Below are 20,280 nucleotides of genomic sequence, written 5' to 3'. Positions count from 1 at the left end.
AGATAGAAAAGGTTGTTTTTATTCCCATGTGGAAATAAATTCACAGCATTTTAAGGGTGCACAGCTGCTGCCAGGTGTTTGCAGGGAATCTGTTCTATCTCACTCCGGGGGTTGATGCATTTCTGATTTTCCTCCCCACACCATCTCAGGGGAAGGGGCAGTGAGCAAGAGGCTCCTTTTTGTGGTTTCCAGCTGGGGTTAAACCATTGCTCTGGCTCCAGAATCCCAGAGAAACTCCAAACACAAATTCCCAACCAGCTGAGGGCTGGTATTTCACTGCCTTCCTCTTACCAACAGAGCTTCTGGAACCGTTTCCCAATTTGTAATGGGAAAATTTATTTTGTCAAGCAAAGTTTTCAATTCTTAATCTTTGGCTAAAAAAGACTCACCCCTTTCATTTTGCAGCTTTTCTCTAAGAGAAACAGGCAAAATCTCTGTTGTTTTAGCTTGAAGTCAGTTGAAGGAAACTATATCTGCAAAAAGCTGGAACATTTGGTTATAAATTGGGAGGTTTTAATCTTGCTTTAGATGTCTTACATTGAAATATTGATTAAAATTATGTACCAAGGGAATCTCTCTGATAGGACCACAGTTCTTTAGTAGTTCTTTTTGCAATATTAGGAATTCAAAAATAAAAATATCACGTGGTTTGAACAGCATTCAACCTTGTTGGTTATTTTAAATTTTACATATGACATGTTTAATTATACAGAGAAAAATTCCTGTGCATCCTGGTCCATTTTGTCTTTTGTTTGAGTAATTAGAGTATGAAGTGGAAATCTTTTGCAATTTAATTTTAAACAGTTTTTGTTTTCCTCTGTTTTCCTGTTGAGATGCTGGGCTGAAATAGAACACTCAATAGTGATATGGTATTCCAGCAAAGCTCATTTTCAGCGTTAATAAATTAGAATATTTAATGTCATTGTTATTCTAAAGGAGTAGTTCAACCTGTAGAACACAGGAGAATTTCATACAACAAATTAAGGCTTCAGATAATATAAAAAATCCTGACATTTTAATGTAGAAGGACTTCTTGGGTCTTCTTGCAGAGAAAAAAGGGAGGTTTAGCATGGAGTTAGGACAAAAAAGGGAATTATTTCCTAATCTAATTTTATAAGTTGGATCACCTCTTTAAGTTATGCCCAGAATGTTATCTTTCTTCTTAAAACCTTTTATTAGTCAATTATTTCCTAGTGCAACAATTCTGAAAATTCCTTTGTAATCCAAACTCAGTACCAGGTCAATACTGGCTTTGGATTGGTATTTTTAAGCCTTGGTAATGCAGCTGTAGTTTGACCTAGAAACCTATTTTGATGTGCTGGGTGTAACCAGGGCTTTTTAAACATCTGTCAGGGGGTTCTTCTGCATGTGAGTAGCTGCTTGCAGTTGAAATGTTGTGGGGAAATCATCCAAAGGCTTGGGAGAGATGTTTGAAAAAATTTTGCAAGGGTCATGACTGGGGGAGGGTCCTGGCTCAGTCCCTTGCAAGCAGGTGATGGAACAGATTGCAGGTGACCTGTGGGGAGCAGAAGGGCCTTGCTGGAGCTCCCTGTGGTAAATCTCAGCTCAAAGCCTTCCCCTCTTCCTGCTTCCAAGGGTTGTGGTGCCTTGTTGGAGCTGCCTAAAACCAGAGGCCAGTGAGAATTAAGGGAATAAAAAGCAGTTCTGTTTATTGAAGGGCCTGCAGGTACATTTCAGGCAGATGAAATGCTGCAGGGGCTAAACCCACAAATGGACAATGTTTCACAGGTTTTTATACTTTTATAAGTTTGGTCCATTTGCATACTGGGGGTTCTGCTTGGGGTTTTGCACTTGTCATCCCTGAATTTCCAGCTAGCCCATTACTCTGTCTCTAATTAAACTCAAATGATGAATATTTGTCAGGCTTTAGAGATGTTTGTTGTGAAACCAGCTGCACCTGTTAATAAATGGGGGAGCAGCACTGCCAGGAATGTAGCAGTGTAAATAATGATGGCAGTGGTTGTTCAGAGTTCCCACTCTGCTAAAATCAATATTAAATTGAGGAATATCAGAGTGATGCCTTGTCAGGGCCATCTAAATCAGAGGCCAGTGAGAATTAAGGGAGTAAAAAGCAGTTCTGTTTATTGAAGGGCCTGCAGGTACATTTAGGGCAAATGAAATCCCCACAGGGCCTACACCCAAAATGGACCCTGGCTCACAGCTTTTTATACTTTTATCAGTTTGGTCCATTTGCACATTGGGGGTTCATCTGGCAATTCCAGCTGCAGGTAATGAAGTCACTGAGCCCAAGTTTGCTCCCCCCAAGTCCCTTTTGTTCCCATCTCTGGGCCCTGGGGCAGTGAGGTGTCCTTGATTGCCAGGCCTGGAGAGGAATTGTTGTGTGTGCCCAAACTGGGGAAGCTGCAGCTGACACTGGGTGTGCAGTTTGGAGTGACACACTAAAGAACTGCAGGAGTACAAAGAAATGGAAAATACAAAAGCTAAAATGCTAAGGCATCAGTTCCATGCTCTGAGGGGTCACTGAAGCTGCCCCCAGTGAATCCTTCCACAGTAACCCCATTGGGCTGTCCTTGTTTTCCAGGTGCCATGAACCGCAGAATTCAGCGAGAAATAAATTTAGCTGCAGCCCAGCAGGAAGTTTCAGAGGCAGCAGCTTCTGCAAGGGATTGTCAAGAACAATCTGCAAGGAGGCTGCTCCTGGCATATAGATTTTGAGCTGGAACAGTGCAGGGAAGGAAGTGCTCCGTGCCAGCTCTCAGCACCATATGCTTGCCCCTAATGTAATGCACAAAGAATATGGAGACAGCAGCTGCTCTGCAGGGAGGTGGCCACTTGTTAGATTTTGAAACCCTTCTGAAGTGTCTGTTCCTTTTCTTTTCATGGGTATTTTTTTTTCCCCCCCTTGCTTACGTATTTGCATTCAAAAGATGTTCCCTGAAAGGAATCTATTTTTAGGCTGTGGTAAGAACAGGGGAGTGTGATCTACTTTTTGTTGAAATAAAGGTGATTTTGGAAGGACTCTGGTAGTTTTTTGTATTGAGAAATTGTATTGAGCAGGTTTTTATTTTCTTGATTTCTTTGGCATCAGGGCATGATGAAGTCATATCTATAAATTAATTATTGTCTAGAACTGTCTGACTTTGATGGAAAACTTTGTCTTTCTTTGGGTTCCAGGAGTGTTCCAGTGGCCTGACCACATTCACATTTAATTCAGTGACAATTTTCATTGAGTTCAGTGGCAAAGAGAAGCCTAAATGAGGATTTAGGTCCAAAATGAGAGCAGTTGGATTTAATATGCCCAGGGGAATGGATCTTCCCTGGCACCCATCACTACCCAGGCACTGAAGTTGGTTCCTCTGTTGCTTTGAGAAATATGAAGTTCCTGGCAGATTTCAGGAACTCTGTGCCTGCAATGCCAGGAACACAAAACTTATTTAAGTAAACAAAACTGGATTTTAAAAGGTATTTTTTGACTCCACTGAATTCCAGATACACCTCCCTATGAACACTTCCATTTTGAATTAGAGATTCTTAAATGAATTTGAGAATCCAGAGGGAAGTTACATCACAGTATAATGAGGTTATAGCAGGAGAAGTTGTTATAGCAGGTAATAAAATTAATGTTATCTCCCTGGCATTTTTGCTGAATGTCAGTGTTTTACAGTGACCCTGGAGTGATGTTAAAATGTCACAGCAACACCAGAGTGACCCACATTAGTCAGTAAAAATGATGGTTCACATAAAAGAAAGATGTTACAATCCTTTTTGCAAGGATAAATCTCTTTTTTAGACAGATTTTTGGGTTATTCTGTGTTGTTCTTTGTAGCTGCTTCTCTCTGAAAAAAACCAAACAAAGACATGAATCTACCTGTCACCAGGTATGCAGGTATCAATCTTCCTGCTGGTAGGGAGATGATTCTTTTAGAAAAATTAATGTTTATTTGTTTGCTTCAGTTCTAGAAGTCTGTTATCTAGCTGACCTTCGTTTTCAAACCAGCTGCAGTTGGTGGTTTTCTGGGATAATTAATTCCTAATGCTCATTTAAAAGGCCCCCTTTTCCCTTTTGGTGGCCATACTTGTTGCAAGAATTCAAATCCAGTAGGGTGGCTGATTTGCAGCTTTAATCATTCCCTTTGTGTGCCCTCATCCCAGTGATGGACAATGTAGGAAGTTCTATCTATTAGGAATCCCATTGCTGAAGTAAACTGGATTTTAAAGTGAAATTAAATACGGATTCTGAATACAGTCCTGCAGTGCTAATTCTGCAAAACGTGAGGTAAATGTTTAACTCACATTGAGAATGATGACTTAGAGTCTTGGCTTGAGCCAAATCAAAATCTGTTTTCAGTGCAAATTAAAGCTGTGAGATGATTTCCTGTTTTTATTCCCATAAGGGCAGTTTAGCCCTGGCTTAAGGAACACTTTTTAATTCTACTGAGCATAAGAAACTGCAAGTTATCATTAGCTTATAGTTCACACATTGGCCACTTGAAGTCTGGGGTCCTGGCACAGGAATATTTTGTTTGGGGTGTACAACACTCCCAAGAAAGTTTGTAAATTAAGTGTTTATTTCTGTTTTGAAAAGGAATTTAAAGTCTTCCTTGTCCTTCCTTCTCTCCTTCAGAAGGATTAAGAATTGGTAGAAGTAGCACAGTGTTCAGTCTACTCCATTTTCACTAACATACATAGAATTTATTTGTCTGAAGCAGCAGACTAAAGTAATTCTAGAAACGAATACATTTAGATACAGGACTATTATTTCATAGATTTTTTTTTCACTGAGATTTGTTGTTATGGTTGGATGGAGATTTATTTTTATATAAAAATGCCTGGCAGGAATAAAGAAAAAGATAGAGCTTTCTTTAACTCACTTTTAAAGCAGTGAAAATCAGCAAACCAATGGAATTCTAAGCAAGAGAGAAAAGGAAATCCTCTGTTCATGACAAGTGAGAATTGCTTGGTTTTCAGCCTAAGGAAAGTTACTTCCTTTCTAATGGATTGCCCAACCATCACAAGCTGCCACTGGCTAATTTAAGAAAAAAGAAATGCAAGAGACCAAATGTGGCAAATATGGTCTAGAGAAACGTTTCTCCTTGTGAGGAGATGCTTCAGGTCTGTTGGAGCTCCATGGAATTTTTACCTCGATTTTAAAAACTGCAAGACTCATGGCTGCACAGCTCAAATGTTAAACTTAAGAATTGTGAGAAAAATGAGAGAAATTAATCTCCAATTTTTTTTCTCCTCTCTCCAGCCACCAGAGAAAGAGGGCGGGCTGCCTCGCCAGGTGGGCAACAAGACGGAGTGTGGGCTCCTGGGGTTTGTGCTGGATCTGAAGCAGGATTACGAGCCCGTCCGCAGCCTCATCCCCGAGGAGAAGCTCTACAAAGTTTACACCTTCAACTCCGTGAGGAAGTCCATGAGCACGGTGATCAAAATGCCCGACGGCAGCTTCCGCATGTACAGCAAGGGAGCCTCCGAGATTGTTCTCAAGAAGTGAGTGCACTGCATCCCTGGCCTCGTTTTTTTCCAAAATTCAAAGCATCCTGATGCTAAAATGTGGGAATTCTGGTGTTTGGAGTTTGCTGCCTGCACCAGAAATGGGACACACCTTAGCAGAATGAGCTAAATTATTGTTTTTTAAATTTTTTTTAAGTGCTTCTGGGAAATTGATTTGTTTTTCTTACCAAAGAATTGAGTCTGCTCTTGGTAATTTGTAAATGGATTCTTTTCGTTCAACCCATTTGGAAAATAAGCACTTTTCAATTTCACTGTAAGCAGCCAGCTCATTGATTATTGAGAAAATAATGCATGAAGGGTTCTTGGTGTCTGTGCAATAAGTTTCAAATTCTCTCTGATATTTCAGCAGTGAATCTTCTAGAAATTTACATTAGAAACTTAAAACCTGACATCAGAAGAGGAAAGCATTGACTGAAATGAGCTTATACAGGAAATACTTTGGCAGTCATGCAGATGCACACTTGATGCTTTTTTGGGACTACCTAAAAACAGAACCCAGACAGAACTAAGGGAATAAAAATCAGGTCTATTTATTGAAGAGCCTGCAGGTACATTTGGGCAGATGAAGGTCACAGGTTTTTATACTTTTATCAGCTTGGTCCATTTGCACATTGGGGGTTCATCTGCCCATTCCAGCTGCAGGTAATGAAGTCATTGAGCCCAAGTTTGCTCCCCCCAAGTCCCTTTTGTTCCCATCTCTGGGCCCTGGGGCAGTGAGGTGTCCTTGATTGCCAGGCCTGGAGAGGAATTGTTGTGTGTGCCCCAAATGGGGAAGCTGCAGCTGACACTGGGTGTGCAGTTTGGAGTGACACACTAAAGAACTGCAGGAGTACAAACAAATGAAAAATATAAAAGCTAAAATGTTAAGGCATCACACTCAGTTTTCATTCTCTTTTCCCTGCCCAAACCAGGTGTTCCAGGATCCTCAACGCGGCTGGGGAACCGCGCATCTTCAGGCCCCGCGACAGGGACGAGATGGTGAAGAAGGTGATTGAGCCCATGGCCTGTGATGGGCTGAGAACCATCTGTGTGGCCTTCAGAGACTTCCCCAGCAGCCCTGAGCCTGACTGGGACAACGAGAACGACATCTTATCTGACCTGACTTGCATCTGTGTCGTTGGCATTGAAGACCCAGTAAGGCCAGAGGTACGTCCAATTTTTATCTTGTGGAAAACTGGACATAACCTGAATGGTTTTTTACAGGTTTTATCTCTTTTTTTTAAATTAGTTCTTTCAAAGAAGCTGAAAATCAGCTTTAGAAATGGGTTTTACCTGATAAAAAGCCAAATAATTAGGGTGATAAAATTCAACTATATTTAAATAAAGGAATACAGGGCTTTCTGCAGTGCAGGATTGAAATGATCAGCAGAGGTTTTGTAATGCTCCCACATGTTAAAGAATTTTCCTTTAAGCAGTGCAGTGATGTACAACTCTGAAAGAAGGGAAGACAAGTGCAGTGATTAAAATTGCCATGGTTATAATGACAGTTTCCAGAGAAACTGGAGTTTTTGCCATTTATTGTAATAGTTGTCACTTTACTTAAGATTGTACCTGGTGACTACTCAGGAAAACTTGTTTTTGATGTTGTATTTGAAGAAGGAAAGGCTGCAGTTGTCATGGATATCACATTTACATGGAGTGTACAAATATATATAAAATTTCAGAGTAAATCAGTAGTAGGTGTGCACATGGGAAACACACCCCTGCTTCTACACTTGTAAATTACATTCCTACATAAATAGAAAGGGTTGAGTTAGAGAATTCTGATCTCTCTATTGGTGCTTGATAATTAATGGAGAATTATGAATTCCAATGTGGGGTTTGAAAATAGTGACAGTACCTTTGGAGCTACCTTTGGACACAACCCCAGGTACCAACTGCACCAAGACTGTGCCTTGCCTCAGAATGGATTGCATTGGCTTTTTCTCCTCAATATGAAGGTTAAAATAAAAAGTAAATCTTGTGTAGGTGACAACTGGATGATAAACTCCTTATCTCCACACAGAGCAGATAAACAGCATCCACTTTATCTGTCATCAGATGGTCTCCTGCTGCTAATGCATCTGTCCCCACGGCTGACATTGCAAGCCTTTCAAAATGTTGGAAAATGTCCTTTAGAAGTTCTGTCTACAGTGCTCCTTTAATGCTCCAGCTCACACAGACGGGTATTTTGCAGAAAATATTTTGCAGAAAATATAGATATTTTCAGAAATATTTTGTCAGTGGCCACTGGAACTGTGAATCAATCCTCTCCCCCTCCTAAATTAAATCATGATCCACGTTAGAAAACAGCTTTAAGTCAGGTTCCGTGTGGTGTGACAGACTGAGGGATTGGGGAGCAGTGGGATTTGCAGTTATTATGGAAAATAGCTGCAAACTCTCCTTTCATGTGATTGTTAGGAGGGTGTTTTGTAAGAAAGCTGCTCTTATCTTGCAGAGAATAATTTTTGAGGAGCTTGAGGTAAAAGTGAATAATTCTGCTAAAAATAGAGGGCAAATCTGACTTCTATGTAAAGAATCAAAGAGATGAAGGCAGGAAAACATCTTATTTCTAAACAAACACTTGAATATTGTATTGAATTTCTTGTAGGTTAGCACCAGAACATGCAGGAACATTTCTATTTTAGTGCAAGACACAAGATAAAATATTTGCAATTTCAGAATTTTACCAAATTTTGGACATTTGGGAGTTGGGTTTTTGTTTTTCTCCTCCTTGTCTCTTTTGACTGCTTCGAAGTAGCAATAACAAAATAAAAATATTTAAACCAATATTTAAATTATTACTACTCTGCACATTATAAGAAGCAGTACCTTAGGGGAAATAAATGAACCAATAAACCCTGAGCCAGGAGAAAAACATAAAGTTCAGAAAACTCTGTAAGTTTGGAATATCTGGCTTGGTTGGAATATTATAATGTGCGTGTGTGAAATCCCCATTGCTGATGCAAATAGCAAGATGTTGAGCAGTTCTAGGGAATATTTTGCCAAAATGAAATCTGCTCATTAAATTGACTCCCCACTGGAGCTTATGCATTTTCAAAGTGCTTTCTGTAGGGGTAAAAAAAAGAACACAAAAATAAGAATTCCTACTAAATGTGCTGCTTTATCAATATTCTCAATCTTCACCGATGTCAGGATTTATTTGGATGGAGGTGATAATTCAGGTAATTCTAATAAACTTGTCCCAGTCCTGGCAGCCTTTACCTTCCCTTCACTTGTATTCCTGTGTTTTCTGGGGAAGAATCAGGATTCTCCTTTTCCCTGAGGGAGTGTTGGGCTGTGCTGTGGATCCTGTAGGACATGGCTCCTGTGCATCCAGGAATGATCCCATTCTTGGGATACTCAGGGAGCTTTCTGGCACTCACATCTCCCCCATACACTAAAAAACCACCATTTGAATGAGTTATTTATCACTGATGTCCAGCAAGTTTTGAGTTTTCTCTGGAATGCCCACCATGGACACCCATGGCTTTTCCATATTCTCAGGTTAATTCAGACACCAGCTTTGTCATCAGCAGCTGCTGGATTTAGCAAGCACTGAACTTCTTGCTTGATATTTATATTTTGTGGGTGTGTTTTTTATTTTTCTTTGATAAATACACAGGAAGAGAACAAACAGAGTGATGCCCTTCTCCTGCAGAGATTCTCTGTTGATCCTGACACTCTTTCTGGCTTGATTTTAATGAGCCTGAACTGGCTCACACTGATCTGCCAGAAAACGCCTCCAGTCTGTTATTTCTGGGAGATGAACGTAAATCCCTTCCAAATATCTCCTATTTATTTGTCACCTGATTGGGAAAGATATTCCTGCGTTGGATACTCGGTGCATGCGTGCTTGCATTGGAAATTTTGCTTTGCAGAGGGAAAATAAACCCCAAAAATTGTGAAATGTGTACTTCAGCTCTGCAGAACTGATGGAAAATATCTGCTTCCTCTGCCCACTCAGTCTGCCAACACTCTTTCTCCCTTACAGCAATAAAAAAAATATGAACAATATTTTAACTGTAATTACTGTACACACTATTAAATCAGATACCACCCACCAGCTGTCCAGAAAATGACAGGAGAGGAAAACAGGATGATTTCTCCAGTTAGATGTGAGTTTGAGACCTGTTTGCAACTGGAGCTGTCCTCCCCTGACCTTGCTCAATGGGACTGACCCTTCATGGGAATATCCTTTTTTTCTGCTTGCACTGTAATTTATTTTTCTTCTTCACAGTCCATCCATTGGGCTGGTTTTCCAGATTTCCATCTAAATCTGTCCTGTCCTATACATGAGGGTCACCACAGCTCCAAGTGGGTACCAAAAGCATTTCCAATTGACAAATGGGATTTAGGCAGGATTATGAATGTGGAAACTGGGGAGATCAGGGGTCATTTGCTTAAGGAACAGACTGGAGCTGATCATATATTCCCTTATAGAAACCTATTTCACATCACTAAAGGGCTTCGGGTGGAAATAATTTTTCCAGGGTGTACAATTTTTGTGGGGAAAATATTCCCAGTTAGAGGTGTGGAAATGGGAAGATAAAGCTCTGTCCCTGAATTCTGCCCTTGATTTTGTGATCTGTGTTGACAGAGTCCTGCAAACAGAACGTCCTGTGGGTGGAGGGATCTTCCTGGGAATCCTGGGGAAAGTTCTGCTCTGGTCCTTACTGAGGTGTTGGTTTAGGGAGGCATTTTGGAAAGCAGGAACTCCACAAAATGCCTTTAATAAATATTCACAAACCTGGTGTGAAATTATTCCCAGGTTGGGAGAACCATTATCTGTGGTGTGGTGGAGGAGTTTAGGGTTTTCAGTGCCTTCCTGGCCCCAGGAAATCCCTTAAAGCCCAAGGTGTGCTACACTGGCTCAGAGCAATACACTCAGTAGTGTATGTGTAAAGCATTTGTAATATATATAAAAAAATATAATATATATTATAATATATAATAAAACACACAGTGCTGTCCCCTACTTGTGGCTACAGAGGAAATGAAAATATCTAGAAATGCATAAAATTAGCAGTATAATGTTTTGAGATGGTTTTTCCTTTCCTCAGCATTTTCTGCACTAATGGATGAGATGAATCCACTCAAATTGGCATTGAGTTTCACAACACATTTATATCTGAATTCAGACAATAATATCCATTTTGATACCTTTTCTTAAATAGTTGTGTGGTTTTAAAATACTTTTTAATAATTGTGCATTGCCATCTTCTGAGTAGGGCAGTTCACTTCCCTGTAGCTCTGTGAAGGGCTTCAGCCTTCATGATGAATCCTGGGCTGCTCTAGGCTCTTGTAGGTAAAAATGAAATTTGGAAAGTGGTGCTGTGCTGAACAATGACATCCAGGCTGTTCTGGACATGTTAAACACATTCCTCACTCTCCCACTTTAAATATCTCCCACTTTAAATAATATTGCTGTTTTTCTCTTGAAGAAATAACGCTTTTATAACAATAATGCAAAATAATGCAAAAATGTGATGAGACTGAATTAATTGGTTAGTGATATTTACTTAGAAATTATAATTAATTAGGATGTAGTTTAAGGGAACAGAATTTTTTTTCCCCATCTGAAACTGAGCTATAAACATGGAACCTTTCTATAGCCTTCATTTACTGAAGTACTGTATTAAACCAGCTTTATTTAATTATTAGAAATCAATCTTTTCTTTTAATTCCTGAATTTATTTTTTTAAAATAAGATGTGTATGATGCCAAGTCAGAATGGAGCCCCTACATTAATCTCACAGCTCCTGTTATACCCTGAATATATCTCTTTCCCTGATACATTTCCTGTGCAGCAGAAGTTTATCTCATGCATGAAAAGGCATCAGTAAAATCAGGCTTCATTTAAATGATTTTGAAATATGTAAAATATTAATTTTAAACTCCTGTATTTAGGAATTCCACCTGCTGATAAGCATGAATTAAGTAGTGCTAAATCACAATAACTTTAAAATCTTGAAAGGAAGGTTTGGATCAGAAGTAATTTTCTGTACAGAATGTTTGTATTGTCCATTCGTATTTACACGTGTTGAGTAGTTTTGTTCAGCTTGCTAAAGGTCAAAAAAGCTGCAGAGCACTCATTTTCATTCAAGCCAGGAGAAAGTTGAAGGAACTGATCTAAAAGACAATTTTTTTACTTGATACAAGATTTGCCTTGCTTGTGGAGTGACCCCAACTCCAGAAGAGTCAAGTTACAATAAAACACATCTGATTCCCCTTCCTGCTTCAGGCATTCCTTAGCCTGAAATTTTTCTGGATGGGGACACCTGCCTTGTGTTTAACTCTGATCCAGGAGTTTTCTTTGCCCTTGCCTTGTTTCTGTGATGCCTTGGAGGTGCCCCCAGAGCAGAGGCCAGGCCAGGTTCAGGGAATAAAGTGGGGATTGATGGAAGCCTTCAGCAGGCACAGCTGGGGCAGCCACAGCCTCCAGAGGCTGCAGCCAAGGGGGGCCATGGGCACGAGTTTGTCCCACCATGATCAGTTTGGCCATGCACACATCAGGGGTTAATGCTCCCATTCCAGCTGCAGGGAGTGAAGGCATTCACCCCCAGTTTGCTCCCCCCAGCTCACTTCTGTTTATACTTTTTGGGGCCTGAGGCAGTGAGGTGTCCTTGAGTTCCAGGCCTAGAGAAGAACTCTTGTATATCTTATAATGTGCACAATTTATGAGCGTGGCAGCACTTTTGTGTAATCAATAATTTTATCTGACCAAAATGTGAAGACAGTTAAGTAGCACTCTGTATGGAGTTTAGAGTTACAGTCCAGGATTTGAAAAATACAAAAGCTAAAACCCCGAGGGATCCTCTGCAGGTGCCAGAAGCCATCCGGAAGTGCCAGCGAGCCGGGATCACCGTGCGCATGGTCACCGGGGACAACATCAACACTGCGCGTGCCATCGCCATCAAATGTGGCATCATCCACCCCGGAGAGGACTTCCTCTGCCTCGAGGGCAAGGAGTTCAACAGGAGGATCCGAAATGAGAAGGGAGAGGTAAACAAAACCCAGTGAAAACACCAAAATATTTGCTTGCACTGGGATGCGCCTCGTAACATAAAGACTGCTTGGAAAAATTCCTACTTTTTTCTCCCACTAAATTTTTGTGATTCAAAGCAGTGGTGAAATTCCACTCTTTACTCTTCCAGTATCAGTTTAGTGCAGCCCTAATTCTGCAGTTTTTAGAACCACTGCAGTACTCCACAAGAAATCAAAACAAAGCCCATTGAGGCAGGTTTATGGCAGGGAGGAGAAGGAACCTTGCAGGTTTATGGCAAGGAGGAGAAGGAACTCAACAGCAATTTTGCTCCTAAAATGCAATCTCTACTGAGAACCTGCTCCTCTCATTTCTTTAATTTATTCTTTAATTTATTCCACTTTCAGCAATGTTTTGCATTAAATTAAATGTTTTGCAATAAATCTCAGCAATGATTTGCATTAAAAAAAATCCATCCTTTGGAAGGTTTTTAACTCCTCATCAAAGATGGAGCTCAGACACAGTTCTAAAAAGAAAAATTTATGCTGGCTCTTGAGTCCACCTTAAATGAGTGGACACAGTCGTGTGCTCTCTGCATGGATGGGAGGAATCCTGGGAATGTTAGTAAATGCAACAAGTTTGGTTTTGTTCCTGTTGTTACACAAGAAAATCTTGCCATTATTGGTGCTAAATGAAGGATTTGGGTTCTCCTGTGGAGTAGAACAACAAACTTGTGAACAGGTTTGATCAGCTTTGAGAAACTCCAGTACCCTTTATCTAGAATGATGATTCTGGGTGGAATTATCCATAAAGATGATAAGAAAGGCTGGTTAGATATTGTGGAAGAATTTACCTATGTTAGCCAGCAGCTGAGGCCTGTTAGTACTGGCCTTGTCTTCCCTTGCAGCATCGATGGCTGCTGGAATTTTTCTGTGCTTTGGAGAAAAGCTGCAGGTTTGAGCAATCAGGGGAATTTTCTGACACAATAACATAAACTCTGCTCATCACAGGCTGGAGGTTTTACTCTTTGGATTCTTTTTTGTGTTTCCCCCCTGCAGATCGAGCAGGAGCGGATTGACAAAATCTGGCCAAAGCTCCGGGTGCTTGCTCGCTCTTCTCCCACGGACAAACACACTTTGGTGAAAGGTGGGTGCAAGCTGCTTGTGGGGGGCTGGAAATCAATGATGAAGGTGTTGAAGCCCATCATCTGCTTTGATTTCACTGTTCCAAATCCACCTGAGTTGTCATCTTTAACTGCACCACACAAAGAAGTTTTCTTGCACTCTTGTGTTTGTGTTCTACCTCAGCCTTGACATGGAAAATAATAGGAAACTCCTTGGCAGGAATGAGAGAAATAGCAACAAGATGCCTGGCAAGTGGATTTAGGCAATCTCATATTTGCCTTGTGACTTTTAATTGGAATGAGACTCGAGCTGGGAGGGAAAATGTGCATTTGGAGGGCAGAAAGAAAATATTGCTGGGAAACAGGATATAAACAAGAGGAGACGTAGATTTTTTTGTCTTTGCCTGCACTGCTTTATGAGGGAAGCAAGAGCAATCTCATTCAGAGTGAATCCAGTCACTCCAGTGCATTTCCTCCCAGAATTATCCTAAAGAGCATTCAAAGAGGAAAAAAAACCTTTTCCTGTCCCAGCAGCAGTTATTGGGATGGTGGAACTGGGAGCTGCCCAGTGGAGATGGGGATTTTCAGCCAATTCCATTTTTCCTGTAGGCTAATTTAACTGTGGGATTTGCATAGGCTCCCTTTAGATTCCTGTATTTGTAGAGTCTGCCCTGTAGGAATGTACCATCCAAACTCCATTCTCTCCCCACACTGTCTGCAGATGGAATGCTGCCATTAAAGATGGTTTGGTTTGCAGTTTCCTTCTTTCTTTTGATGACTTGGCATCTTATTCAGTTGACTTGGAGGCTCACACTTCATGGCTGGTGAAATCAGGCAGTTTCTGAGCAGGAATAACATCATTTTTGGCCATGCTCAGGTAGAAGCCCTGTCAGCAGGTTGCTGTTTCCTGATGAAGAAAGAGCTGGAATACTTTGCTAATGCCCTGGAAAGTCTGGAGAGCCCCTTTAGCAATTCTTGGAGCAACTAAAGTTCAGGCTAAGATCCAGCTGATCACATACCTGTTTTCAGCTGTTGACTACTCCAATATTATTCCACATTTAGGTAGGAAATCCTTTAGGTTTTGTTTCTATGATTCCAGATATGGCTGATTACAAAGGCTTTTGAGCATCGTGCAATTTTTAAAAATGCTTAAATGAACGCTAGAGCAGAAGTTCCATTGTGAAGTTGAAGATTGGATCAGTTGGGTTATTTGGGCTTGAGACCAGGTGGAAATGGATGGTACTGGATGGGGCAGCTGGAGACAGAATGTATCATCTCCATCCCCCCCTTTTATATGTATATCTTATAATGTACACAATTTATTAGTAGGCAGTACCTATGTGTAATTAATAAATAATACACATTTCTGGGGAGGTGTGCTCCAAAATAGTTTTCCAGCAGAGGTTTGTTCAGGATTAGAAAGGTTTGGAGGCATTTTTATCTTCATGGGTCACTGTTAGACCTGCCCAAGGTCAGCTGAAGTCTCCTCAGCAGTGCATCTCAAACCCTGTGCTCCAGGATCCTGTTCTCAGAGAACAGCCCTTGTTCAGCCCAGCAGCTGATTTGTTTCAGAAACACAACAATTTGTGTTTCATTAAGTGGATTAACCAAGTCCCTCAGGAGTGCTCGTCTGAATCATTCAGGATTTTCCCTCAAGAGGAGCAGGAAACCTTTGCCAGGGAAATTGAAATCAATAGAGAGCTGGAGAAAACAGGAATAGCAAATTGTTGATGGTTTGTAGCATAAGTACTTGGACAGCCCAAAAGATATTTACTCCTACTGAATGCCACATGCAAGTACCACAATTAATGTTTTAAAGATGCGACAAGGTCGAGAGAGCAATTAAGTGTCTTCACAAAGTTCAAGAACGAGTCTGTGGAAATCATGATGGAATTTTTTGGCTGGTAATACTCCAAGGGCCATTAAAAGTTACAAGAAACTATTTAAATGTTCACTAGTTTTGGGCCTCTTATTAAAATGTTATGTTTTTCTCAGACACTTGAGGGATTGAGAGGATTTTCTCCCCTTTGATGTATTCTATCTGCTCTAGGCTAAAAACACACATCAGAAAATAAACTTTTTTTATATTTAATTTTTAATGACATACAGCTGCTGGAGGGAATCTTTTTTCCCCTTAACATAGCACAATCCCACCCAACAAAAGGATCATTTTTATTTTTCACTTTTGTTTTCAGTACTGCTCAGGGACCAGAGAAGGGCATGGTTCAGCATTTCAGCCTGGGCAGACACTTGCAGTCAAATATTTATGGCTTTGAAGTAGAGGTAGATTGGAAAAACACCCATCAAAGTGGTTTATCATCACAAACTGCTTCAGTGAAACCAAAATCCCAGTCTCACTGAAATACAATTTGGGATGGGTTTTAAGACACCTTTTCATATTTTAAAATTTTCATATTATTATTTGTCAAATTAAAAATTTCATATTTTTAACTCTGTTTCAAAATATAACAAGTAAAATCACATATCATTTATACTGATGTGAGGTTACAGCGCTGTTGCTGAAATAATTCAAAATTGTCAGTTTATCTTTTAAAAACACTGCAGGAAACAGTTGCTTAACACTGATGGGAAATATCATCAGAAGAAAAGATCAAAGAAATACTCAGTTAACCAATTAAACAAGTGGTACCTTCCAATATATTTAAATTAGACTGGAATTATTTTTTGGTGATATTAAAAACAGCTATTGTCATGTAGGGCTAATTTGTTATCAAACAGAAAGGGAACTTTAAGAAGAAAAGATTTTTAGTAATTACCCTTAATTACTCAAACATTTCAACTGTTATTTCATGGCATGGTAGTATGTTCATAACCTCATTAATGTGGAAAGCTGTGAGATGGGTACAGTAATCAAAATATAGAAAATGGTATTAATTGATATTCTGAACTTTGGGGAGGAATTTTCACTTGATTCCCAATGCTGTTTGTAATGTCATATAGAACATTTTTATATAAAAAAAACCTTTCAACTTCTATCCAGGCAGGTACCCAAACATGTAACTGAAATAAATGTGAGCTTTCTCCTTCAGACAGACTTTGCAAATTCTCATTACATTAACAGGGAGCTTCCAGAAGTTTGGAAATATTAAAAACTAACCTGAAGAGGATGTGTTCATGAAAATACATGGCTGTACCTCTGTTTAGCTTGTCAAAGAAACACAAATCTGTGTGATCCTGAGGGAGGATCAGCTTTCCTGCCTCCCTAACCCTGAACTGGGCTTCAGCTCTGAAATCCTCAGCTGGAGCTGAATTTTCCTGCTTGTTTTAAGCAGTTGAGACAGAAAGAAATCTCTAAACCAGGATTTTTTTTTTTTCTCCCAAGAGTTTCTAACAGATGCAACTCAAAGGGTGACGAGCAAGGATTGTTTAAGTAGAGCAGCACTTGTCCTGTGACTGAGGGAGAACCTGGGGCTGACTCTGATGGGTTTGAGCTGAGCCATGGGTGCAGAAAAGACATTGTTGGCTATTTATTATCAGTTATTATCCTGAGTGGATTTGATTTAATGCTTGCTTAGTGTTAGCTGGGAGGAAGGTGGGAGATGTAGGATATATTTCCGTTTTGTATTGTGTATTTTGTACTTTTTTTAGCAGACTTATGCATTTAGAGCCCTTCTTGACAGCCCTGCATGGTTGTTTTAAATCTGATCTTTGCCCTCATCTGACACAAGCTGCTTGCTCTGAGAAACTTGCGTCTTATGCAAGCCACAGGATAAATTCCTGCCCAAATTTCCTGCCCAAATTCCTGCCACATCAGCGGGATCCCTGTGTGGAGCACACTGTCATGTTCTGCTCAAGGTGTGCTCCTGGGGCTGTTGAATGAAATTCTTTGTGACAGGAGAAAGTCATGGCCAAACAGCTCAACAGAGGGAAGAGGCCAGTGAAAGAGCAAAGGCTGTTTTGGCAGGAAGCTTTGCTGAGAGTAGAAGAATTCCCCGTGAAAACCTGTTTTTATTAAAATTCTGTATGTAAGCATTCAACTGGAGGAAAGCTGTATAGTTGGAAGAAATTTCCTGGTTGTTAGACATGATTGATTATTACTGGAGCTTCTTTGCAGCCACTTGGACTGAGTGCAAAGGCCAGGGAATGTTCTCTTTACTGGCAGCCTGTCAGCTCATGCCCTCAGTCACATTTTTCCCTGATCACATCAGAGATTAATCCCCACAGCTCAGAGAGAGAGCCCTTCCTGGGCATCCTTCTTCTCTTTGGTCTCCTCACACTGTGAATTTTATCTGTGCACATTTCTCAGTACTGAAGAGAATTCTTGAGGTGAAACCTTATCACAGCCACTGACAGCATATTAAAAACAAACCTTAATGTGTTTGGAGGGAGGCACGTGCTGGGAAGAAGGCAAACATTCAGCAATGGGAGGAAGCAGGGAGGAGGAAGAGATTAGAAAGAGCAGGCAGAAGTCAGGGAGTGTTGGTAGAGCTGTGATAAATCCTCTGAATCCCAAATAATCGTGGCTGCTCCATTTTAGAAATTTGTCTGACGTACAGATGGGTGTTTTGCAAAGTCCTTCTCTCTTCCATGGGCAGCACTGAAATCCATCCCCAGAATTCCACACATTTCCTGTGGCACTCCCAGTGGGCACTGTGGGGAAGGTCTGGGACTCAGGTGCTGATGATACCCGAGACCTTTTAATGTCTGGTTTTCCATGGCTGCATTTAGCTCTGGGCTCATCCTGGCTGCATAGTTTGGATTTTGGGATAAAAATGTCTCCTAAACCTTGTGAATGAGTTGGCAGCACCCAGGAGCTGGCTGATGGAGGGCAGTTGGTGGCACAGTCATCAGCACAGTCTCTATTTATATCCATTTATCTCTATTAGGAGATCATTTGTTTGAGCCTCTTCAACTTGATTTGGGTTGTGCTCCCACTTGGAGCCCAGTTGTGAGCAGATACTATCGACCTCTTTGGAGCAGTTAATACCTTAATGAGCCAGAGATTTTAATGACTTTTTTTTTTTTAGAAGCTTAAACTATTAATTTAACATCAAAGGATGTGTTAATAACAAGACAAAGTAAATGCTTTTAACAGTAGTGACAGATGATGTTCCTGTTTATTTAGTAATACCAAAGGCAAATCACCCCAACAAACTGAAAGCTCTAATTGTGAGATCTTATCAGAGTAATTGCCATTTTTCTGAGATCATACTACCAGTGGAAAGTGAATAGGGCTTTTTTTTCTCATTTTCATAACTCTGAAAAATACAGGGCACTAACTGCTTGCACAGGCCACTGCAATCTTCTGGTGCCTGATAAGCCTGAACCTTGCCAAGAGGCAGCTATTGCTCTGTAATCTGCAATTTCCTATTTCTCCTTGGTTATCTGATATGGAAGGGAATTTTTTCTTTAGAGCAGAGTGAAAGCTTTTCACACTGGGTAGGTTTGGATAATTGTTTTTGGAGGTAATGACTTTGTGCAAAATGTGTTGCAAAAGGAATTCTGTCATTTTCCTCCCCTAAGTTATCAATATGGAAAAGAGTTCTTGTATCCTACACAACAAATCCTATGTTCTGGACTTGTACTCAAATGGACCCTGACATGGAAATAGAAACATGAATTGTGAATGATCTTCATCCTATAAAAACCTGGGCTGCTTCTGTAGCCTCTGAAAAATTCTTCATTATTTTCCTGACTTTCATTATCTGCATAAGTGGAAAATAATTCCCTGCAGCCTTGTTGTGTGAAAAACTTGATTCACCAAGTGAAAAGGGGTTTTTATTTCTCTCAAATGATCTCAAAATGAAAGTAGAAATTATTTTATTCTATCTCTTTATTAAAATGCTTGGTTTCAGAATTTAAAGAATTAGTTTGTATCTCCTTAATCATTGTTTGGCAAAACTGAACATGGCTGCTAAAGTTCTCCAGCTACATAAAATTTGTGAATGCCTTTTGTTATCTCTAGGTTAAGAAGGCTTTTTAGTAAAGCTGATATTACAGCTGGGTCCCAGTTTAGGAGAGCCCTAAACATGAACTTAAGTTTTTGGCAAATCCTTTCCATCGATGTTTGATCAGTGCTGGGCTGTGACACTTTGAATAGCAGGAATCTGCCAGAAGGACATAACGAGCTGCTCTCATTGCCTTTGAAGCCTGAGCAGGTTTTGTTGATGTGTTGATGATGCAGGATCAGAACTTTCCATGTAAGCCCTAATGGTGATGTTTAGTAGTGGATGGTGGTGATGCTGCAGCTTTCATCATTATTTTCCTTAAAGATCTGCCTTTTTAATCTCTGTAAAACTGTGTGGTGTTATCCAATCTGTATTATACAGAGCCTGCTTTTTTACAGGGACCTTTTATCTTGCTAATTATTGCATTGACATTATAAATGTCTGTAAACACACACCCATACATACATTTTTTGCAGGTATTATTGACAGCACACAGGTGGAACAGAGGCAGGTGGTAGCTGTGACTGGGGATGGAACCAACGATGGACCAGCACTTAAAAAAGCTGATGTTGGCTTTGCAATGGTATAATCTTGATGTTTGTGCCATTATGAATTTGCTGTAAGGGCTTTTCCATTCATTGAATGTGAAGTTGCTTAGTTATGACTTGTCAGTGAAGGAATAGATTGGTGGGAATGAGTTATGTTGACTCAGAATCTTTTAATTCACTTGGATTCACTGGCATTGCTTGTTTTGATACTTCTTCAGGATTTTGTCTAATTAATTA

General features: G+C 40.2%; 1 protein-coding gene across 15 annotated transcripts in view; it reads left to right on the top strand.

Moving 5' to 3' along the window:
- The window catches only part of ATP2B2 (ATPase plasma membrane Ca2+ transporting 2), a 415,395-nt gene that overhangs the window by 355,367 nt on the left and 39,748 nt on the right, over positions 1-20,280 (top strand). For all 15 annotated transcript variants that reach the window (XR_013183879.1, XM_077184650.1, XM_077184637.1 and 12 more), the window contains 5 exons: positions 5,234-5,475; positions 6,411-6,645; positions 12,304-12,483; positions 13,522-13,609; positions 19,972-20,078. Coding sequence is in view for 14 of the 15 variants with exons in the window: in XM_077184650.1 (XP_077040765.1) it covers positions 5,234-5,475; positions 6,411-6,645; positions 12,304-12,483; positions 13,522-13,609; positions 19,972-20,078 (852 nt within the window). In the remaining variant the exon portion in view is untranslated. The remainder of the gene's footprint in view (positions 1-5,233; positions 5,476-6,410; positions 6,646-12,303; positions 12,484-13,521; positions 13,610-19,971; positions 20,079-20,280) is intronic.

Source organism: Agelaius phoeniceus, chromosome 11 (genome assembly GCF_051311805.1).
Source record: "Agelaius phoeniceus isolate bAgePho1 chromosome 11, bAgePho1.hap1, whole genome shotgun sequence".
Taxonomy (NCBI): domain Eukaryota; kingdom Metazoa; phylum Chordata; class Aves; order Passeriformes; family Icteridae; genus Agelaius; species Agelaius phoeniceus.
This window is presented reverse-complemented; position numbering and strand designations above follow the sequence as displayed.